Source organism: Stenella coeruleoalba (genome assembly GCF_951394435.1).
Source record: "Stenella coeruleoalba genome assembly, chromosome: 13".
In the NCBI taxonomy this organism is placed as follows: Eukaryota; Metazoa; Chordata; class Mammalia; order Artiodactyla; family Delphinidae; genus Stenella; species Stenella coeruleoalba.
In genome coordinates, this window is record NC_137159.1 from 69,392,923 (window position 1) to 69,411,156 (window position 18,234).

An 18,234-nucleotide genomic window follows, 5' to 3' on the forward strand; every position below is an offset into this window, starting at 1 on the left:
ATATCCTCAGGGAGACCTTAAGGGACATCTGCCTGAGCTGGGCCAGCCTCTGCCTGCCTGGAGCCCCAGCCAGGCTCTTCAGGGTGGGTTTGGGGAGCCTTATCAGTTGCTGCCTAACAGCCGGAGCACTGGAGCCCCCAGGAAGATGGATCCCAGGGGGAGTGCACTGAGCACGGGAGAGGGGCTCCCTGAGAACCCCAAGTAGAACAGAGGTGAGATTTTAAGGTACAGGGCCAATGGGGATTTGAGGCAGTGGGCCAAAGTAGGACATAGGACTGCTGCCACTGGTGGACTCCTTTCACCCAGGGGGCATTAGAGGCCAAGTCCTTTATAAATCAGACAGTACAGAGGGCTGCTGCCAGGGCCAGGGACTTCTGACCCTCAAGATGCTGATTCAACTCTGCATTTGAAAAAAGTCTTCATAGATGAATCTGATGCACAGCTGGATGTAGAGACAGCATGGATAAGTATCAATCACTTATTCAGTCAACAAACAATTGCTGGCCAGTTACTCTCATTCCAGGTCAAGGCCAGGTTCTGGGAAAGCAGAAGAATACAGTCAGGTCTTGCCCTTAAGGAGCCCACAGTCTGGTGTCCAGGGAGAGGCCTGCGTATTACAGATAATTACAGCACACAGGGATGACAGCAATGACAGAATTCTGGAGCACAGAGAAAGGGTGAAAGAACCTACTTGTGACTCTTTTGGCGAAACATAATTTCCTCCTGATTCATTTGTTTCACAGGTCTGAATTTTTGTATTTTGCATTTAGGGACATAAGTAGCTCAGGCCCAGCTCAGTAATTCTTAAATATTGTCCATGATAATTCACTCTGAAAAGAGGGCCTACCACCAGTATCTTTCAAGCTGTTTTTAAAAAGAACGAGCTAGGAAAGATAATAAAAGATAGTTAACTATGTCTGTTTCATAATTCTACCATTAAAATCATCTAGAATAGGCATATCTATTTTTCACAATTTTGGGGAAATTAATTTAGCTTATCATACATAAAGCAGTCCCTCAGACCTACCCCCGCCACACACACACCTCCTGCCCCACGCATGCACAATAAGAAACTCCAGCTATTCTCCTCTTCCTCTAGGTCTGTACTACATGACATAAAAATACAAAAATAAAATCAGTTCCTGGCCTGGGTGCCTCAGTAAGTGATGCGATCAGCAAAATAGGCTTAAATGCCTCCTTTTCCATAATCTTAGAAATCTATGACATTTAGCCTGAAATTTCCTATTTTAGTTGCCACAGTGGCCCCTTCAAGAGCACCCTTCTCCTTTGAGCGATACAGCAGGAGCACCCTGTTCATGTGGATCTAGTCCAGAGCAGCCCCAGAAACAGAGGAAACCACCGAGGGAGGCACTTTCCCCAAACAGAAGCATTACCTTGGTCCCGTGGTAGAAGTCGTCCACGCATGTGGCGTTCATGAAGGTCTGGTGGAAGTGGGTGCTGGTGTCGATGCCTCCAGGGATCACCAGTTTCCCAGTGGCATCAATCACCTTGGCCCCTCCGGGGATCATGAGCTCACGGCCCACCTGCTGGATGATGCCATTCTCAATGTAGACATCAGCCTCGTGGGTGCAGTCATCGTTCACAACCTTGCCTCCCTTGATGAGAATCCGCACACTGGCTGAATTGGCAAGCATGTTCCTGTGAAAGGGGAGAGGGGGCACTGGTCAAGGTCCAAATTCCTTTTCACTGTCACCAAGGTCCCACCCTTTCCTGTGAGAGCCCAAACTCCATGGGCAGAGGACATGAGCAGGGATGGGGAGGAAGTTTCCCCACAGCCCGAGGACACTGGTCCTATAGCCAGCTGGGGCCACAAGCCTCCCACTGACCTCCCAGCAGGACTCATTGGGAATATGACACCACAGCAGTCAGGGTGAAGCTGGGGCCCAAAGAAACATCAATTTTCACCTTCTCAAGAAGTTGTGGTGGTTCTAAAGCATTTTCATATCTCTTGTCTCATTTTATTCCTAAAACAACCCAAGAAGTGGCATTTTACAGACGAGAAAACTGAAATTGCTAATAAGGAATTTATGGCTACTAAGTAGCCAAGTCAAACCCAGACGTCTTGTAGGACCAGTGTCCCCACTATACCGTATGGTCCTGAAGATGTCAGAGGCTCCTGGGACGTGTCTCAGAGAGCCAGATTCTCCAAGCCTCACAGCTGCTTAATTCCTGTCATGCTTCAGATGGATTCTGATTCAGTTCACCCTCCTATGTCTGTCTCAAGAAGTCCACGACCTCACTGGAGCGCCACAGCTGGCTGCCCATTGACAAGCTCATCTGATACGCTCAAGCCCCCCCCCGCAAGGTTCAGCTTTATTTGGTCCAGACTGCATCCCCAGAATCAACTTTTCAAAAGCCATAGAACTCTACCATACACTTAAAGAGGAATTAACCCCGATCTCTTCCAGAAAATAGAGAAGGAAATCTTCCCAAGTCAGTTTATGAAGTCAGTACTGCCCTGATACCAAAGATAGAGAAAGACAGTATAGAAAAAAAAAAAAAAACAACAAACTATAAAGTAATATCCCTCATAAACGTAGGTACAAAAATTTCTAACGAAATATCAGCAAACAGAATTCAGCAATATGTAAAAGAATGAAAGAATCCCACTATGCAAATGGAATTACTTCCAGGGATGCAAAGCTTGCTCAATATTTGAAAATCAATCAATGTAATCCACCATATTAACAGGCTAAAGAAGAAAAAAATCACATAATCATATAAATTGATGCAGAAAAAGCACTGGACAAAATTCAACACCCATTCATGATAAAAAACTCTCAGGAAAGTAGGAAAAGAAGTTAACTTCCTCAAGTTGATAAAGAACATCACCAGGGACTTCCCTGGTGGTGCAGTGCTTAAGAATCCGCCTGCCAATGCAGGGGATATGGGTTCGATCTCCGGTCCAGGAAGATCCCACATGCCACGTGCTGCAACTACTGAAGCCTGTGCACTTAGAGCCCGTGCTCCCCAACAAGAGAAGCCACTGAAATGCAAAGCCTGTGCACTGTAACGAAGAGTAACCCTTGCTCAGCGCAACTAGAGAAAGCCCACACACAGCAATGAAGACCCAACACAGCCAAAAATAAATAAATAAAAAAATTAAAGAACATCACCAAAAAACCTACAGCTAATATCAGAATTTATGAAAGACTGAATACTTTCCCCCTAAACTGAGAATAAGGCAAGGATGTCTACTCTCACCACTGTTATTCAACAAAGGGAGTTTTAGCTAGCACTAATGAAATAAAAGGCATATAGACTGAAAAGGGAAAAATAAAACCATTCTTATTTGCAGGTGACGTGATGGGGGCTATGCAGAAAATCTCAAAGAATCTACAAAAAATCTCTTAGAACAAATGTCAGTTCAGTAAGGTCACAAGGTACAAGATCAACAAAAAGCTATTGTTTTTCTATATACTAGCGATGAACAAATGGACACACAAAAAATTTGAAATACTTAGGTAGAAATCTAAGAAAATATACAGGATTTGTATGCTGAAAACTACAAAATGCTGATGAAAGAAACCAAAGAAATAAATAAGTGGAGAGACATACAATGTTCATGGATTGGAAGACCCAGCATAGTAAAGATGTCAATTCTCCCCTAATTGATATATACGTTTAATGCAGGTTGATTCGGCGACTATCTTGACCATTCAGTATCTGAACAGAAATGATTTTTACTTAGGCTTAGAAAATATAGGACACAATCTGACCGGGGGAGGGAGACTACACCACTGCAGTATCTCTGTGGGCTTAATAAAGCCCACCTTTCTACATGGTAAACTTATTCTTCAGGATCCAATCAATTGTTCCCTCTTCTGAGAAGCCTTCCCCAACTCCCTCTGTACCTTCATGAGGCACTGGAGTCTATCTCCACCTCTGGACTAAGTCCTCAAAGTCAAAGGCGTAGCAGCAAACATCGTTTCTGCCTGGTCCTCATCCCCAGCATCCAGTATAGGAAACTCAAAACTGTTCACAAATGAACAGTTTTGGCTGCATCTACTTGTTGCACCCTGACAATCAAATGGTTTAAAGCAACAAGCGGTGGGCCAATTCCATATTTGTTGCCCAGGACATTTGGCAACTCTATGTCCAGGATAATGCTCAACTTTCATCCCTTTTCCAATATAGCACATCACTGTGAACAGAGCAAAGGAAGCGACATACTATCTCTCATCCTCGTCATTTCATTTTGCCTGCCACTAGGCAAAGTACAGGAAGCCTTTGTCCCAGGATGAAAAGGTCTCACAATCCGTTGAAGGAATAGCTCTTGTAAGGAAATAAGTCAACTATCTGGAGAGCTTAGCCTGCTCTCCTGGACACACTTGGTTAGGCAGTTGTTTTTTTTGTCAAGTTGACCAGATTGGAGTGCATGGAATCTCCACACCAAGAGAGTTTACAGTACTTATTCAGCCTCAACTGCCAAGTCCTCCTGCTGTCAGGAGAGGGTGGTCTGCTGGGGGCAGTGTTGGGGAACAAGACAGGTGGCTGGGAGTGAACGCTGTTCCCTTACACAGCAACATTGTCCTCCATGAACATCTGGTCCCTGCCAGGTATCATTCTGACCTTTGGGGACGAGGGGTCCCTCCCCTAGGGTGGAAGGCCCTGGGCAGAGGCAGTGGGGAGGAGTTGGGTAGGCCAGAAGGATGGGGGGACAGGTACAGTCACAGCAATGAGCCCATTGTCTGAAGCTGGAATGAAGCTGACATATTTCAGGGGAACTTTTGTCCTAAAATCTGAAAACTGGAATTTTAATTTAATACACAATAATCAGGAAATGAGTTTGGTTCTTAAGTGATGGACAAAACCATTCTGGCCAAAGGAAGTCCAGAAAGCCTCAGAGATGCAGTCTCTCTCTCTCTCTCATTACAAAGCCAAGGCCAGGTGTGACCACAAAAGGAGAGATGCAAGTTCTCAGAGGGAAATGATGGTAAGACACACACAATCCTCTGTGCAAATATATAATCCTCACCTTTTAAAGCAGCTTTAAGTAAGAGGAGAAATAGGAATATTTATGCTGGGAAATTGCTGCATAGTCATTATGTCAGTGTGGTAAATGAGGATATTGATTTGCTTATTAATCCAGAACACATGCTCATAGCACAGACCTGGAGGGCAGAGACCCTGAAAGGGTGATATGATAATGATTTATGGGGGATTTTTTTTTTTTTTTTTTTTTTTTTTTTTTTGCGGTATGTGGGCCTCTCACTGTTGTGGCCTCTCCCGTTGCGGAGCACAGGCTCCGGACGCGCAGGCTCAGCGGCCATGGCTCATGGGCCCAACCGCTCCGTGGCATGTGGGATCTTCCCGGACCGGGGCACGAACCCGTGTCCCCTGCATCGGCAGGCGGACTCTTAACCACTGCGCCACCAGGGAAGCCCTATGGGGGATTCTTATCTGAGCTTTGATGCTGGAATCATAAGCCAAGGGTGTTTTCTTCAGTAGAAATAAGAAAACAGCTTTTAGTAAGCTAACACCCTGTGCCTGGAATTTAATTCACATGGCAGCCCCGAGAAGTAGGAACAAGGCAGGAAGTATTAGCCTCGTTTTAAGATGAGGAAGTAGAGGTTTTGAAAATAACAGGTAGGGACTTCCCTGGTGGCTCAGTGGATAAGACTCTGAGCTCCCAATTCAGGGGTCCCGGGTTTGATCCCTAGTCAGGGAACTAGATCCCACATCATGCGGCAACTAAGAGTTTGCATGCCACAACTAAGGAGCCCAAGTGCTGCAACTAAGGAGCTGGCGAGCCTCAACTAAGGAGCCAGCCTGCTGCAACTAAGACCCGGAGCAACCAAATAAATAAATACTAAAAAAACAAAACAAAACAAAACAAAACAAAAAAAAGTCTACCTTTAAAAAAAAAGAACAGGTATCCCATTAAAGGTCACACCACTCCAGCATGGAAGGATGGGCTTCATACCCAGGTTTGTGACTTAAAGGAAAGGTTACCAAAGTTAACTCTGGGTAGAAGAGTTTCAGGTGATTTTTATGTTCTTGATAGTTTTCTATATTTTTCAAATTTTATACAATAAACTTGTATTACCTTTTAGAATCTGAAAAGTTGTGTCAAGGTTTTTTTGGGGCTTCCCTGGTGGCGCAGTGGTTGAGAGTCCACCTGCTGATGCAGGGGACGTGGGTTTGTGCCCTGGTCCGGGAAGATCCCACATGCCACGGAGCGGCTGGGCCCGTGAGCCATGGCTGCTGAGACTGCATGTCCGGAGCCTGTGCTCCGCAACGGGAGAGGCCACAACAGTGAGAGGCCCGCGTACCGCATAAAAAAAGGTGTTTTTTTTGTTGTTGTTGTTGTTCTTTTTAAGCTACAAAGAAGGCAGAAAGAATCCAATGTGACCCTTCATTCAGGTCCAGTGAGCTCAGTCCCTCCCTCTGTCACTCTCCATGCAAGGAGATGAAAAAAGAACCTGCTACCACCAGCCATAACACTGAATCCTTCTCTAGAACCCTTGGGCTGCCACCATGACTCACCCGGTTGTTTTCCACTTCCTTGTTGGAAATCCCTGAAGGCTAACCAGGCTCTGAAAAGGCTGGGCTCCCTCAACAATACTGGGGAGTCCTGGAACCTCTCTGGTCTGGAGATCCCATTCACACAGCCTGACCTAGTCCTGGAAATCCAGGCTGGACTGGACTCCCAGGACTACCTTAGAGGGAACTCATTCTCAGAACTTGGAGGGTGCTGTTAATGATCTTAACAATTAGTAAACACCTACTGTATAATGGGCCCCTCCCTAAGCCCATCAGATACATCATCTTATTTGATCTTTACAGTACCCTGAGATAGGTACCATTATTGTCCCCAGTTTTACCATGAGGAAGCTGATGCTTAGAAAAGTTAAAGGAACTTCCTCAAGGTCACACAGCTAGTTTGTAACAGAGTAGGAATTGAAACCCAGATAGTCGTTTTCAGAGCAGTTATGAACTGAATGTTTGTGTCCTCCTAAAATTCATATGTTGAAGTTCTAACCTCTAGAGTGGCTATATTTGAAGATGGGGCCTCTAAGGAAGTTTTTAAGGTTAAATGAGGTCATAAGGGTGGGGCCCCGATCAGATAGGATTAGTGTGCTCATAAGATGAGACAACAGAGAGCTTTCCCTCTCTCCCCTACCCCCTCTTACCCCTGTGCACCATGCTTATGCGCAGAAGAAAGGCCACGTGAGAACACAGTGAGAAGGTGGCCAGCTACCAGCCAGGAAGAGAGTCCTCACTGGAAACCAACTCTGTAAATAATGGCTTCAGTGTAAATAGTGGCCTGGCTGCTAGGTCTGATTAGGCACAATACTGTCAGCTCCCTCCAACCCTCTGGTAGACTATTACCTTCAGACTGGAGGTTGTTGTCATCATAACTACCTGCAGGACTTCAGTCTTTTGGGGTTACCACTCCAGGCCTGGACTGGTGTGGTTGGATAATATCATATCTCCCTGCCCAAGGTGCTTTTGGAGAATATCTTTTTAAAATGAACATTTGTGTGCATGAAAATATTCTATAACTTCACTCCTTCTCAGTGTCAAGCACTGGAGACAACTCTGAAGGCACACAGGACTTGCTCTCAAGAAACTCAGTCTAGTGGGCGAGAGAGACACAAATAATTGCATTACTAAGTGGCTAAAGTGTCCAGGGGACACTGGGTGCCTCTCACCAGGTACCAGACACCACAACTGTGACTGGATGAGGCCAGCAGGTTGGTGATGGGAGGGGTGTCTTGTTACACAAGTATCCTCCCCACGTTTCTACATTCCCAGATTGTCTACATCACCAAGATGTCTAATCCCTCCTGGTCCCCCCTTGCTGTTGACTTGTGTGACGGTTGACATTCATTATGCTTCTCACCTCCCCCAGCAACCTCATTAGCACCTCATTCCTACAGCTTTCCCTGCTAGTCTTTGCTAAACGAAAGAAAGGAAAGACCCACTGACATGTTTCCCCACAGTGTGCCTGCTGTCTGTGAGTGTACTATGCATGTATGAACATTACAGAGTGAGGGGGTGGGTGAGTGGGGAGATACTTTGGACCTCTTCAGAGAGTCCCCCCAAAAGGGAAAGGATTTGAGCACAGTTGTTGAAGCACATGCTTAAGCAGTGCAAACGCCACCGGCTGTGACTGTCTTTCCCTCTGCTGTGGTTGGGGCAGCACATTCAAAGAACATTCTTGTCAATGGTCATGGTCAAGAAGGTCAGGATCAGTTTTACTAATTTATGATTCTTCGAGTCACCGATTTTATCCCCAAACATCATAACTGTATAGAGAGAGCCAATATCCCGCCCACTGGCTTACTACATGCTATGGATTGAATGTTTAGGCTCCCCCTCCCCCAAATTCATATGTTGAAGCCTTAATCCCAATGTGATAATATTTGGAGATGGGCTCTTTGGGAGATATTTTGGTCATGAGGGTCATATAGTGCCCTTATAAGAAGAGACACAGGATCTCTCTCTCTCTCTCTCTCTCCCTCTCTGCCATATGAAGACACAGAGAGAAGATGACTGTCTGCAAGCAAGCAAGTTCCCGTCAGGAGCGGAATTGGCTGGCACATTGATCTTGGACTTCCCAGCCTTCAGAGCTGTGAGGAGTGAGCTTCTGTTGTTTAAGCCACCCAGTTTATGGTATTCTTATTATAGCAGCTCAAGCTGACTAAGATACCACATTAGATAGAAATAAACATTATAATCAAATCATCATTGAGTAACAACTGGGCCTTAAAATAAATACACCTCCTTTAAAGACTTCTGACTGTATCCCCACACTCCCATTTGTTTAACCGAAAACTTTGATCATCCACTTCTTCTGTTTATTCGAACAAAAGGATTCAAACCACGTATCTGTCCTCCCAGGAAGAAATGGGGAAAAACTGCCAGGTAGTTCAATGCTATTATAAAAAATAAACCAGAGGAATGGAATTCTACAGCTGCATAGATTCAAGTCCCCTCTGACTTTCCCTCCAGTCCTGGACTTTACCAACAGTGACCTTGAATCAAAGGGAACCAGTCCAGGACTAATGGGGTGGTGTTATGCTACAAATATTAAGGATCTTAAGAATTTTACAATTTATTCAGGGAATGACACCTTCCACAGCAAGATGGTGGATATCTCCAACATGCAAAGATTTATCCAAGTGTACCCAGCTCGTATCCCCCAATTTCCTGGTCCTTATATTCCTAAACCAGTGGTGGGTCAGAGCTAAGGTGATGTGCAGGCTGGGGGAAACAGGGACTTCCGGATGGGGAGGGACAGCGGTGTAAGCTGGGAGCTCAGTCTTTCATGAGAAAGCCTCTTCATGTTGAAAATAGTAGCAATTATTGCGATCTGCCCTCCAACAACTGTCTTGCTGGATGACAGTACATTTCCCGCACCGCCCACCCTCCTGCCCTTTTTCCCGCTGCTGAGCAGCTTCCAGGGCAGAAATGCGCGGGGCCAGGGGTGCGTCCTGCCAAGTGGACAGTCAAGGCTACGGGCAGCTCTGCTTCTCATTCACGAAATGCACACGCCCCACACTCCTAGAAGGTGCACAGTGTTCGTTCCGCCGACCCCAACACCGTGTTTGGAGCTGCCTGCTTCTGTCATCACCTTCCACACTTCCCCGAGCCTGCAGGGAGGCGTGAGACGAGAGCGGCACAGTCTGTCCGGCACAGCTGCCTCCTGCCGGCAGCTCAGCGGGGCGGACTCCGGGCGGCTTCACGCTGGGCACAGACACACAAGCCAGAAGACTGCAGAGAGACTCTTCTCAAAGAAAGACCTTAAAACTAACCTGACAGTTACTGGTTTAAGATGTATATTTCCTCTTAACAGGCACTGGTTTAAGACTCATATTTCCTCTTTCAGTAGAATCCACAGGAAAATGTGTGACTTTACACACACTTGGTCACTGTGATAGCCAGGAATATGCAAGAGCTACACACTGCGCCGTGACATGAAGGGTCTGTGGCATTTAAGCCGACCCTAATGGCAACCCGGAGTAGAAGCTGGAGGGGAGGTGAAGCCGCTCAGGTCACAGGGGAAACGCTAAATGAATGGCATGTCTTGTCCCTTGCTCCAAGCAGATAACATTTGCTAAAGGATCAAAGGGCAATATATGTCACGGGTTTGGAAAAGAAAACAAAACCATGCAGCTGTTTTTCTTCTTCTGATCAGCACACAGGGAAGAGAGACAGAACAATGGCAGAGGGGTGCTTGTTTGCGCTTAGAGCACCCTGGAACGATTCCGGAAAGGGGTTCTCTTGGAGTTGAAAATGAGAATAAATTAAAGGTTCAGCAGAACACAAAAACCAAAAAAAAGAGAAGTGTGAGGCGAGTGGGAAATAGCTAAGTGTTTAAGTTAATAAATTTATTTTTTTTAAAGTAAATTGCTTTCTAAATAGTAAAGCACTAAACAGTTCTTAACTAATGCTAAAGCACAGTGTGATTTTATAACTAATTCTTAATTGGCTTTATGAACTCTTGAGTAGATTTTAAATAACATTTATAACCTACGTGTAAGGTACAAAGAATAATGACACAAACACCCGGGAACTCAACATTGTCATTACCGTGTTCAAGAGTCAGCACCTCCTTCATCCCAACCCACATTCCCCTCCTGGAGGTAACTTCTCCCCTAGTCAATCTGTATGAATTAATGACTAATAACAATTAGGTGACAAGTAAGAAAAACAAAAGGACAAGATCACAGCTGCTCCCAGCCCGTGACAACCTCTTCCCACATCCCATAGTCACACTTCACCTGCTCTATGACTGATTTCTTCACCACCTAGCTTTCTGCTTGCCAAGGTAAGAAGGAATCTGGGAAACTCCACTATGCTAAGAACGAAGGAGTGGGGGAGTTTTAATATTATCCAAACGCCCACTGGACCACTCCACTGGGATGTCCTACAGGCAGCACCATTCACCTGGCCCCAAACCAACTGCACTGTCCCCATCACCCACCCAGAAATCCGGGACTTTTCCTGGATTCCTCTCCAACCCAGGCCAGTATCAGTGTCCAGGAGGGCTGGCACGCACCTGGGAGTTTTGTGCAAAAAGTTTTGAGGGATTCTGGAAGTAGAACTCAGCCGTGGGAAGAGGAACTGGGGGAGGTAAAAGGGCAGGTCCTCCGTCTCTCATCTGGGGCTCTCCAAGGACCGGTGGGGACCTGGAGGCCAGGGACCTGGACAGGAAGAACGGCTGGTCAGGCCAAGGGGTGGCTAGCTCAGTGAGGGCAGAGGCTAGAGAGGCTGTGGCCGATGTTACACCCACCCTGAGACACGCTGTATCCTTCATCTGCTGGCAACGTACTGTTTCTGCATCTAACTGGCTAGCCAGGAAGCCTCTACCATCCCAGGGGCCCTGTTTCCTTTAACCCAGGGGCTGGGCAGGGTCAGGGCTATGGGTGGCAGGTGAAGGCTGGCCCAAGGTATTTGTAACTGGGGACCATCTGTACAAGACCATGAAGCATATGCATCTGGAATACTGCCACCACCTTTGCTACCACATGGTACAGAAGGTAGAATTAGACCAGGTTGGACAGGAAAGGGCAAGACTACTGGTGAGAGCCAAGCACCAGGGCAGCCTCTTCAGGCAGTAACAGGAAAGGGGATGACCGCAGTCTGTCAACGTGATGACCAAGGAAGGGCTTGCCCCTGAGAAAGTATAAAATACCAGCCTAGGACCAGGGAGCTGCTTCAAGTAAAGTCCAAGAGGTGGGCCTGGCTTCCGGGAAAGTGTATACAAATCCAACAGGGGTGAGTCCTTAACGGGCTAAAATCAAGTAAGTGGTTTTAATCCCATGGGTTCATCTGGCCTGGCCCGGCCCAGCAGGGTGCGGCTTACCGAGCTGGCATAATCAGTGCTCAAGAGAGCAAAAGCGGAATTCCAAAGGATTAGCTGTGAGAGAGTGGTAAGAAATGGAGCCGCAGGCCACTTGTTCGACAAGATTAGCTATGAGAGAAATTGGGCAGTTGTTAGAAGGCAAAGCTGAGCGTGCATGTGAGTGTGTGTGTTGCTGACCTGGAACAGGCTTCTCTGTGCGCTGACACACGTGTGTGTCTGTGTGGGCATCCCAGCCCAGCATGCCCAGTTTCTGGCATTTGGGCAGCAACATAGCTCCTTTCAGGTGCCCACTTACTCACTGAGGTCAGGAGGCTCATTTGAGACCCGGAGAGGCTGGGCACCAGCAAACACCAGTATGAATTAAATCCCCTTTCCGTGAGCCCAGCTGCTCCAGGGCCCTGGAAGAAAAGCAGAGGAAGGTGTGCACACACTTTGACAAGGCTTCCTGATTCCTGACTGAGGCTTTAGCCAGAGAACACTGGCTTTTCGTGACCAGTAGTGTCACCACCACCACCAGAACCCTCCCGGTTCTGGCCAGTCCTCTGGCAGATTCCTCAGCCCTGCTGTGCTTTCCATGCTCTCGCCAGCTGTCTCCAGGCCCCAGAAATAATTCCATCGACTCCCTTGGAAGGACGGCAGCTGCAGCTCAAGGGTCTCCAGCGGCCCACAGAGTGGCTGCTTCCTAGAACGCCAGCCAAATGGCAGAGAGGGCCAGCGCCATGGCCAGAAAAAGGGGAAGTGCTCTTCCCACGGAGACCTACATTCTCAGGCAGGGGTTGGGGAAAGCCACAAGCAGGGGAAAGGAATGAGTTCTCCCAACTATGAAGGCATCACAAACCTGGGCTACGTGATAAAGTCTAGATTTGGGAGAGAAACAGAGCAGGGAAATAAAACTACTCTTGTAAACTGAAAATGAGTATGAATTAACTACGGCCATATACAATGTCTTGAAAACAATAATTGAAGGAAAGAAGCAAGACACAAAAAGTAAGTAAGGTATGATTCCATTCATATAACATTCAAAAACAGGAAAAAGTGAATTACAGGCACATAGTGGTAGAAGTATGAAGAAAAGGCCAAGGAAAAGGTTCTCAGAAAAGTCAGATTGGTGGTTCTCTCTGGGGGAGAGGGGGCTGTGTTTGGGGAGGGCCACAAGCGTCTTGAGAGCTGCAAGTACTCGAGTCTTTTACCTGGGTGGGAGTTAAAATAATTTAAATTATTCTTTAAACTGTCCGTATATTTTCTGTGCTCTTCTGGATGTATCCCATAAAACATTTCACAATTAAAAAAAAACAAAAAAACAAACAGAACAGCATGCCAGTATACAAAAATGGTATGTCAAGTACTATTACAACCATGTGAAAATATGCATTCGAAAAATAGACCAGATGAAAATAAACAACAAGGTTTGTTACGGGATTGTAGGTGATTTCCCCTTCTGATTTTTCAAATTTTCTATATATTAATTTTATAATGAAAAGTAAATATGGTCATTTAAAACGACATAAATACTTCTATATTGTTTGAAAAAAATGGACATAAGGTGAAAGACGTTCTCTCTTCTTTTCAGTAGGTCTTGCCATCACCCTGCCACCTTCTGGAAGATTTCCTAAAAGGATTGGGCTTTGAAAGAAACCAATCTCTTTCCTTATATCGACTCTTAAGTAGATTTCTGAAGGACACAAACTTTTTTTCTCTGTGATATGACTCCTTTAAAGAGGTACCAGATATTTCAACTTGGGCTTAAAATGTGCTTCCACGCCCCTCTCCCAAATGCAATGCTTTTACCTGCCATTGACTTAACACCATTAGTGCTTCCGCTCAATCAGTGACCCTCTTCCTGTGCCCGCTTCTGCCAGCTGCCTTCTCATGGACCAGACTCACCTCCATCACTGAGGCAGATGGGTATTTTTACCCCAATCCAGAATTCCTGGAGCCTGAGAAGCAAACCTCATCAGTGCCCATGGACAGACATGACTAATGGAACCCAACTTTGGGGAGATGGGCAGGAAGGCGGGTGAGCCACGGTGAGCTTATCAACTGCTTCTTAGAGACAAACTCACATGGGTGAGACAGCCGGGCACTTGCGGGAAGCACCTGGAGTGGCAGGCCAAGTGGGCACGCTTAGGAGGCTTAAAGAAAGGACTAGGGATGAAAATGACCCACTTCCCCTTGACTGGGGCAGTGATGCCATTAGCCTGATTGTGTCCGTATTTCAGAGACCTGTTTAAGGGAGCAGTGATTGAGAGTGAGTGGGACACAAAGGAAGCAAAGGGGGATATGAGGAGGAGATGGAGTGAGCGATGGGGTAGGGCCGTGCTACAAGCACCGAACTTGGCTTTGTCCCTGTAGCCGTGTGACTCTGGGCACATCCTTAACAGCTCCAAGCCCGTCTGCCCAGCTGTAAAGTGGCCATCGGCACCATCCATCCACATCATTGCTATTAAGCTCTTTTTGTGTCACACACAACTTCATATAAATCTTGCAATGACCCTGTGAGGTCATTAAACATTATCATCCCCGTTTTATGGCCAAGGAAACTGTGGGTTGGAATTCGTTCTTACTAGACTGGAGCTCCTAGAGAGCAAAGGTTATACCTTATTTTATCCTTCCCAGGGTTGGTATGCAGAATGGACTCATTAAATGCCAGTTGAAGGAAAGCAGGAGGATTGATCATATGAGACAGCAGTGGGAAAGCATTTTATGAGCACAAAGCGTTAGCCACAGTAATGGGCTGTTAGCAATGGCAAGGAAGGCATCTCAAAAGAGAGTTCTGTGCCAGTTGTGAGGGTGTTTGGTGCAAGCCTGGGGCAGAGGAACAAAGCAGGCATTCTGTGGGATGAAAAAAAGACAAGAGACAGAAGTAAGAAAAGATGGGCTGGGAATGGCAAGCCGACTGACGGCCTTGGAGCAGAGAGGTTAGGCTGGGATGAGGAAGCAGCTTGGAGAGCCAGGGTGTGCAGAGCAAGAGGCTCGGGCTTCTGAATGAGATCCGCAGGGCCTGGGAAGCCCTGGAGCATTCAGAGCAGGACGCTGAGTATGGTCAGGGGATATAACCGTGATTCGGGGGCTGGTCTTCCTGCTTGCTTACCAGGCACAGGTTGAATGGAGGCTGGGAGAGCAGTGACTGCTGTGATCCCGGCATGAGGATGCAGTAGGTTAATTACGTAATGCTCACGGAATAGGAAAGGAAGGAGCAGAGCTTGGAAAGGACTGAATGCTGGGAGGGTCTCTGGAGGAAAAGGAAAACAGACTGGGGACGACAGTAAGAATGGCAGCATGGGCAAACAGAGTGAGCAGAGAGCTGCGGACAGATGGAGACCAGCTGTCAGGGCACGCCTGTGCTGTGTGGAAGCGCAATAATAAATGCTGATTTCAGCTTCTCTCTCTAGGAATCCCTTAGGTCAGTCAGAAGATGGCAACTGACCCAATCACCCAAGGTAAGCAGGTGGCGGAGGCCAGACTGTTAACATTTACTGAGTGCTACTATGTTAGGGGCTGTGAAGGCTCATATCACATGGCATTTAACTGAAACAACCTCACAATTGCCCTTGGAGGTGATAGGCTATCTCCACTCGACAGATGATGACTGGAGGTGATGACTAGCCAACATCACACAGCTTCACGGAAAGGAATAGGAGTAGGGGTAATTCTAGACACCAAATAATACCAAAAGCAAAAGGTCTGGACGGTGCTAATAGGCTAACATTTTTATTTACTCGTTTGTTGAACATTTAGGAGACACTTCAAACAAAACACGCTGCTCAAGCACTGTCCATTCTACCCACTAAATCTGTTTCTTAAACTCCTTTCTCCAAACCCACCACCTCAGTCCAGGTCCTTGTCAGCTACCTGGATGGGGACATCACTATTACCTGGATCCTTCTAATTGGTCTCCAGCCTCCGCCCTGTTAGCGCATTGAGCTTGCTAAGATGCAAATCAGATCACAGGGGCAGGCTTAGCACCTGCTAAACGGTACTGTACCAAGTGCCAGATGCTGCACGCCCCCACCCCCCAGCCCCGGAGCTCGCAAGTTTGCAGTGGAAAGAAACGCATAAACAAAAATTTCAACGTGAGTTAAGAGAACAGCTGTGTCAGTCCCAGGAGGGGCAGGAAGCACTTAACATTGACTGGGATAAAAGGCTGCTTCGCAGAGGAAGTGCCCTTGAGGTGAGTCTTGATAGTTGCTTAGGAGTTCACCAGACAGTGGGGGAGAAGACAGGCATGGGCGTTGCAAACAGAAGCAGAGCAGTGCTTTGGGGATGGTTGATACTTTTGACTTATGAGGATGGAGAATAGGCAGAGCCCAGATCATCCAAGGTCTGGTGGGCTAGGCCAGGAGTGTGGCCACACTAAGTGCTACGGAAGTGCATCAGGAAGTGCACCAGGAAGGCTCGCTGATATGGCAAAGAAGGAAGTGACAGCATTAGATTTACATTTTACATAAAAAATAAAAGTATAAAGTGCTAGAAGGAAACACAGATACTTTTATAAATTTTGGATGGGTTATGATTTTCTTAGCATAATCTAAAGCCAGAAACTATAAAACATAAGATTGATGTAGATATGACTAAAGTAACAATGAAAAACTGTGATGCAGCAAAAGATACCACAAACTCCTTTTAACGAAGACAAATAAAAACTAGTTATGACATGTTTGCACCATATAACTAACCCTAACTAAGGATAACTGTGATACGTAAGAGCACTTATAAATCTTAAGAGAAAGACAAACACTCCAGTACAAAAAATAGGAAAAGGATATGAATAGGTAACCCACAGGGGTAGGGGGACTGTAGACAGCTAAGAAGCAAATGAAATAATGTGCATCTTTATTAGTAATCGAAGATATGTGAATGAAAACAATGAAATTACATTTTTCACTTATCATAATGGCACAGATAAAAGAGAACAAAGCCCAGAGCAAGTGAGAAAAGCATGGACTCGCTCTCAGACCCATTAGTAGTTCACATTGGTACCATCTCATCAGAAGGAAATCTGCATGAGCTCTGTCTGTATGAAAACTTAAAATGTGCATTCCACACCTAAAAACTTCTTCTAAGAAAGCGGTTGGACCGTTGCACAAAAATGTATTATGTGGGTATTTTGTTGCATTGCTGTTTATAATAGCAAATATTTTGAGAACAAGCTGAAGGTCTATCAACCTGAGGACTGTTTAAGTAAATAATGGCATATTCACACAATAGAAGGCTATGCAGCCATCGAAAAGGATTGTTTAGATCTCTAAGTACTGACATGGGAGGCTGTCTATGATTCAGAGCTAAGTTAAGAAAAGCAGGTTACAGAACAGGACCTGTGGTGTGTGTATCTACTTGTGTATTTACATATAAGTGAGATTTCATATATATATATGAATATTAAATCTCATTTATATGTAAATCGCATTTATAAATATTCATCTATATACATAAACTCACACATAAATGAGCTTTCTGCATAAAACGCTATTAACTGCAGTTGTCCCAGAGAAAGGGAATTGCAGCAGGACTCAATCTCTCGGTACTATTTGATTACATAAATATTTTTATAACAAACTAGCTGTGGAATTGACGATAGCCCTGGTCAAGCGAGCAGTAGCATTGGAGTACACTCTGAGGAAGTCTGTGCCAGTGCAGGCAATCCACTAGCAAGTCAACATCTCTTGTACATTTATTCAACTACCACTCATCAGTACATCTCATGGCCTATGGGATCGCTCTGCTCTGATGTCTCACGGGCCCTTCAAACTCATCACATCTAAAACTAAGCTCATCATACTCTTTCTGCACCTGGCTCCTCGTCCAGTGTCCCCTATCTCAGTGAAAGACACTCCACCTCCCACCCTGGGACCAAGCCAGCACCAGGGGCATCATCTTCAATGAAGAGAGCAAATGGGGACCACTTCCACAGGCAATAGCGAATGGCCCCCTTCCTCCACTCCGTTCACCGGGGCCCCAGACAAGACAGAATCTTTTCAAATGGCTGAAAAGCAGGAGTTGAACACCGTCTCTAACCCGGCCCATCTGGCTGCTGCCCTCCTTGAATGAACAGTTGGAGAGGGGGTGCAATGGATTGTTCGGGGTCCAAAAGCTTTTCCTGGTGGTTGAGTCTGAAAAAGTAGAGATACCTTCATTCACTTAAACAAAAAGAGCTAATGAGCCTTTCCTTCAGCCCTTGCTGGGCTGTGGAGCACCTGCTGTGTAACCGCCAACAAAAGGGATGAATAAGTCTACATCTCTTGAAAGCAAGTAAATGGGAGTAATGGGAAGTCTGGTTGTCTGCCCATCCGATTCACCCTGAATGCCAGCATTTCCTCTTTTTCTTGTTCATCTGCTCCCACTAGAAGAGGGGAGGGGTTGGAACTGATGACAGACTCCCAATTACCTTTATAAAC

General features: G+C 46.1%; 1 protein-coding gene across 1 annotated transcript in view; it reads right to left on the reverse strand.

The window, feature by feature from the left end:
* Positions 1 to 18,234, reverse strand: part of DPYSL5 (dihydropyrimidinase like 5) — an 85,993-nt gene that overhangs the window by 45,173 nt on the left and 22,586 nt on the right. Inside the window, exon 2 of the mRNA XM_079941024.1 lies at positions 1,395 to 1,659. Within this exon, the coding sequence (XP_079797150.1) occupies positions 1,395 to 1,655 (261 nt within the window). The 5' untranslated portion in view covers positions 1,656 to 1,659. The remainder of the gene's footprint in view (positions 1 to 1,394; positions 1,660 to 18,234) is intronic.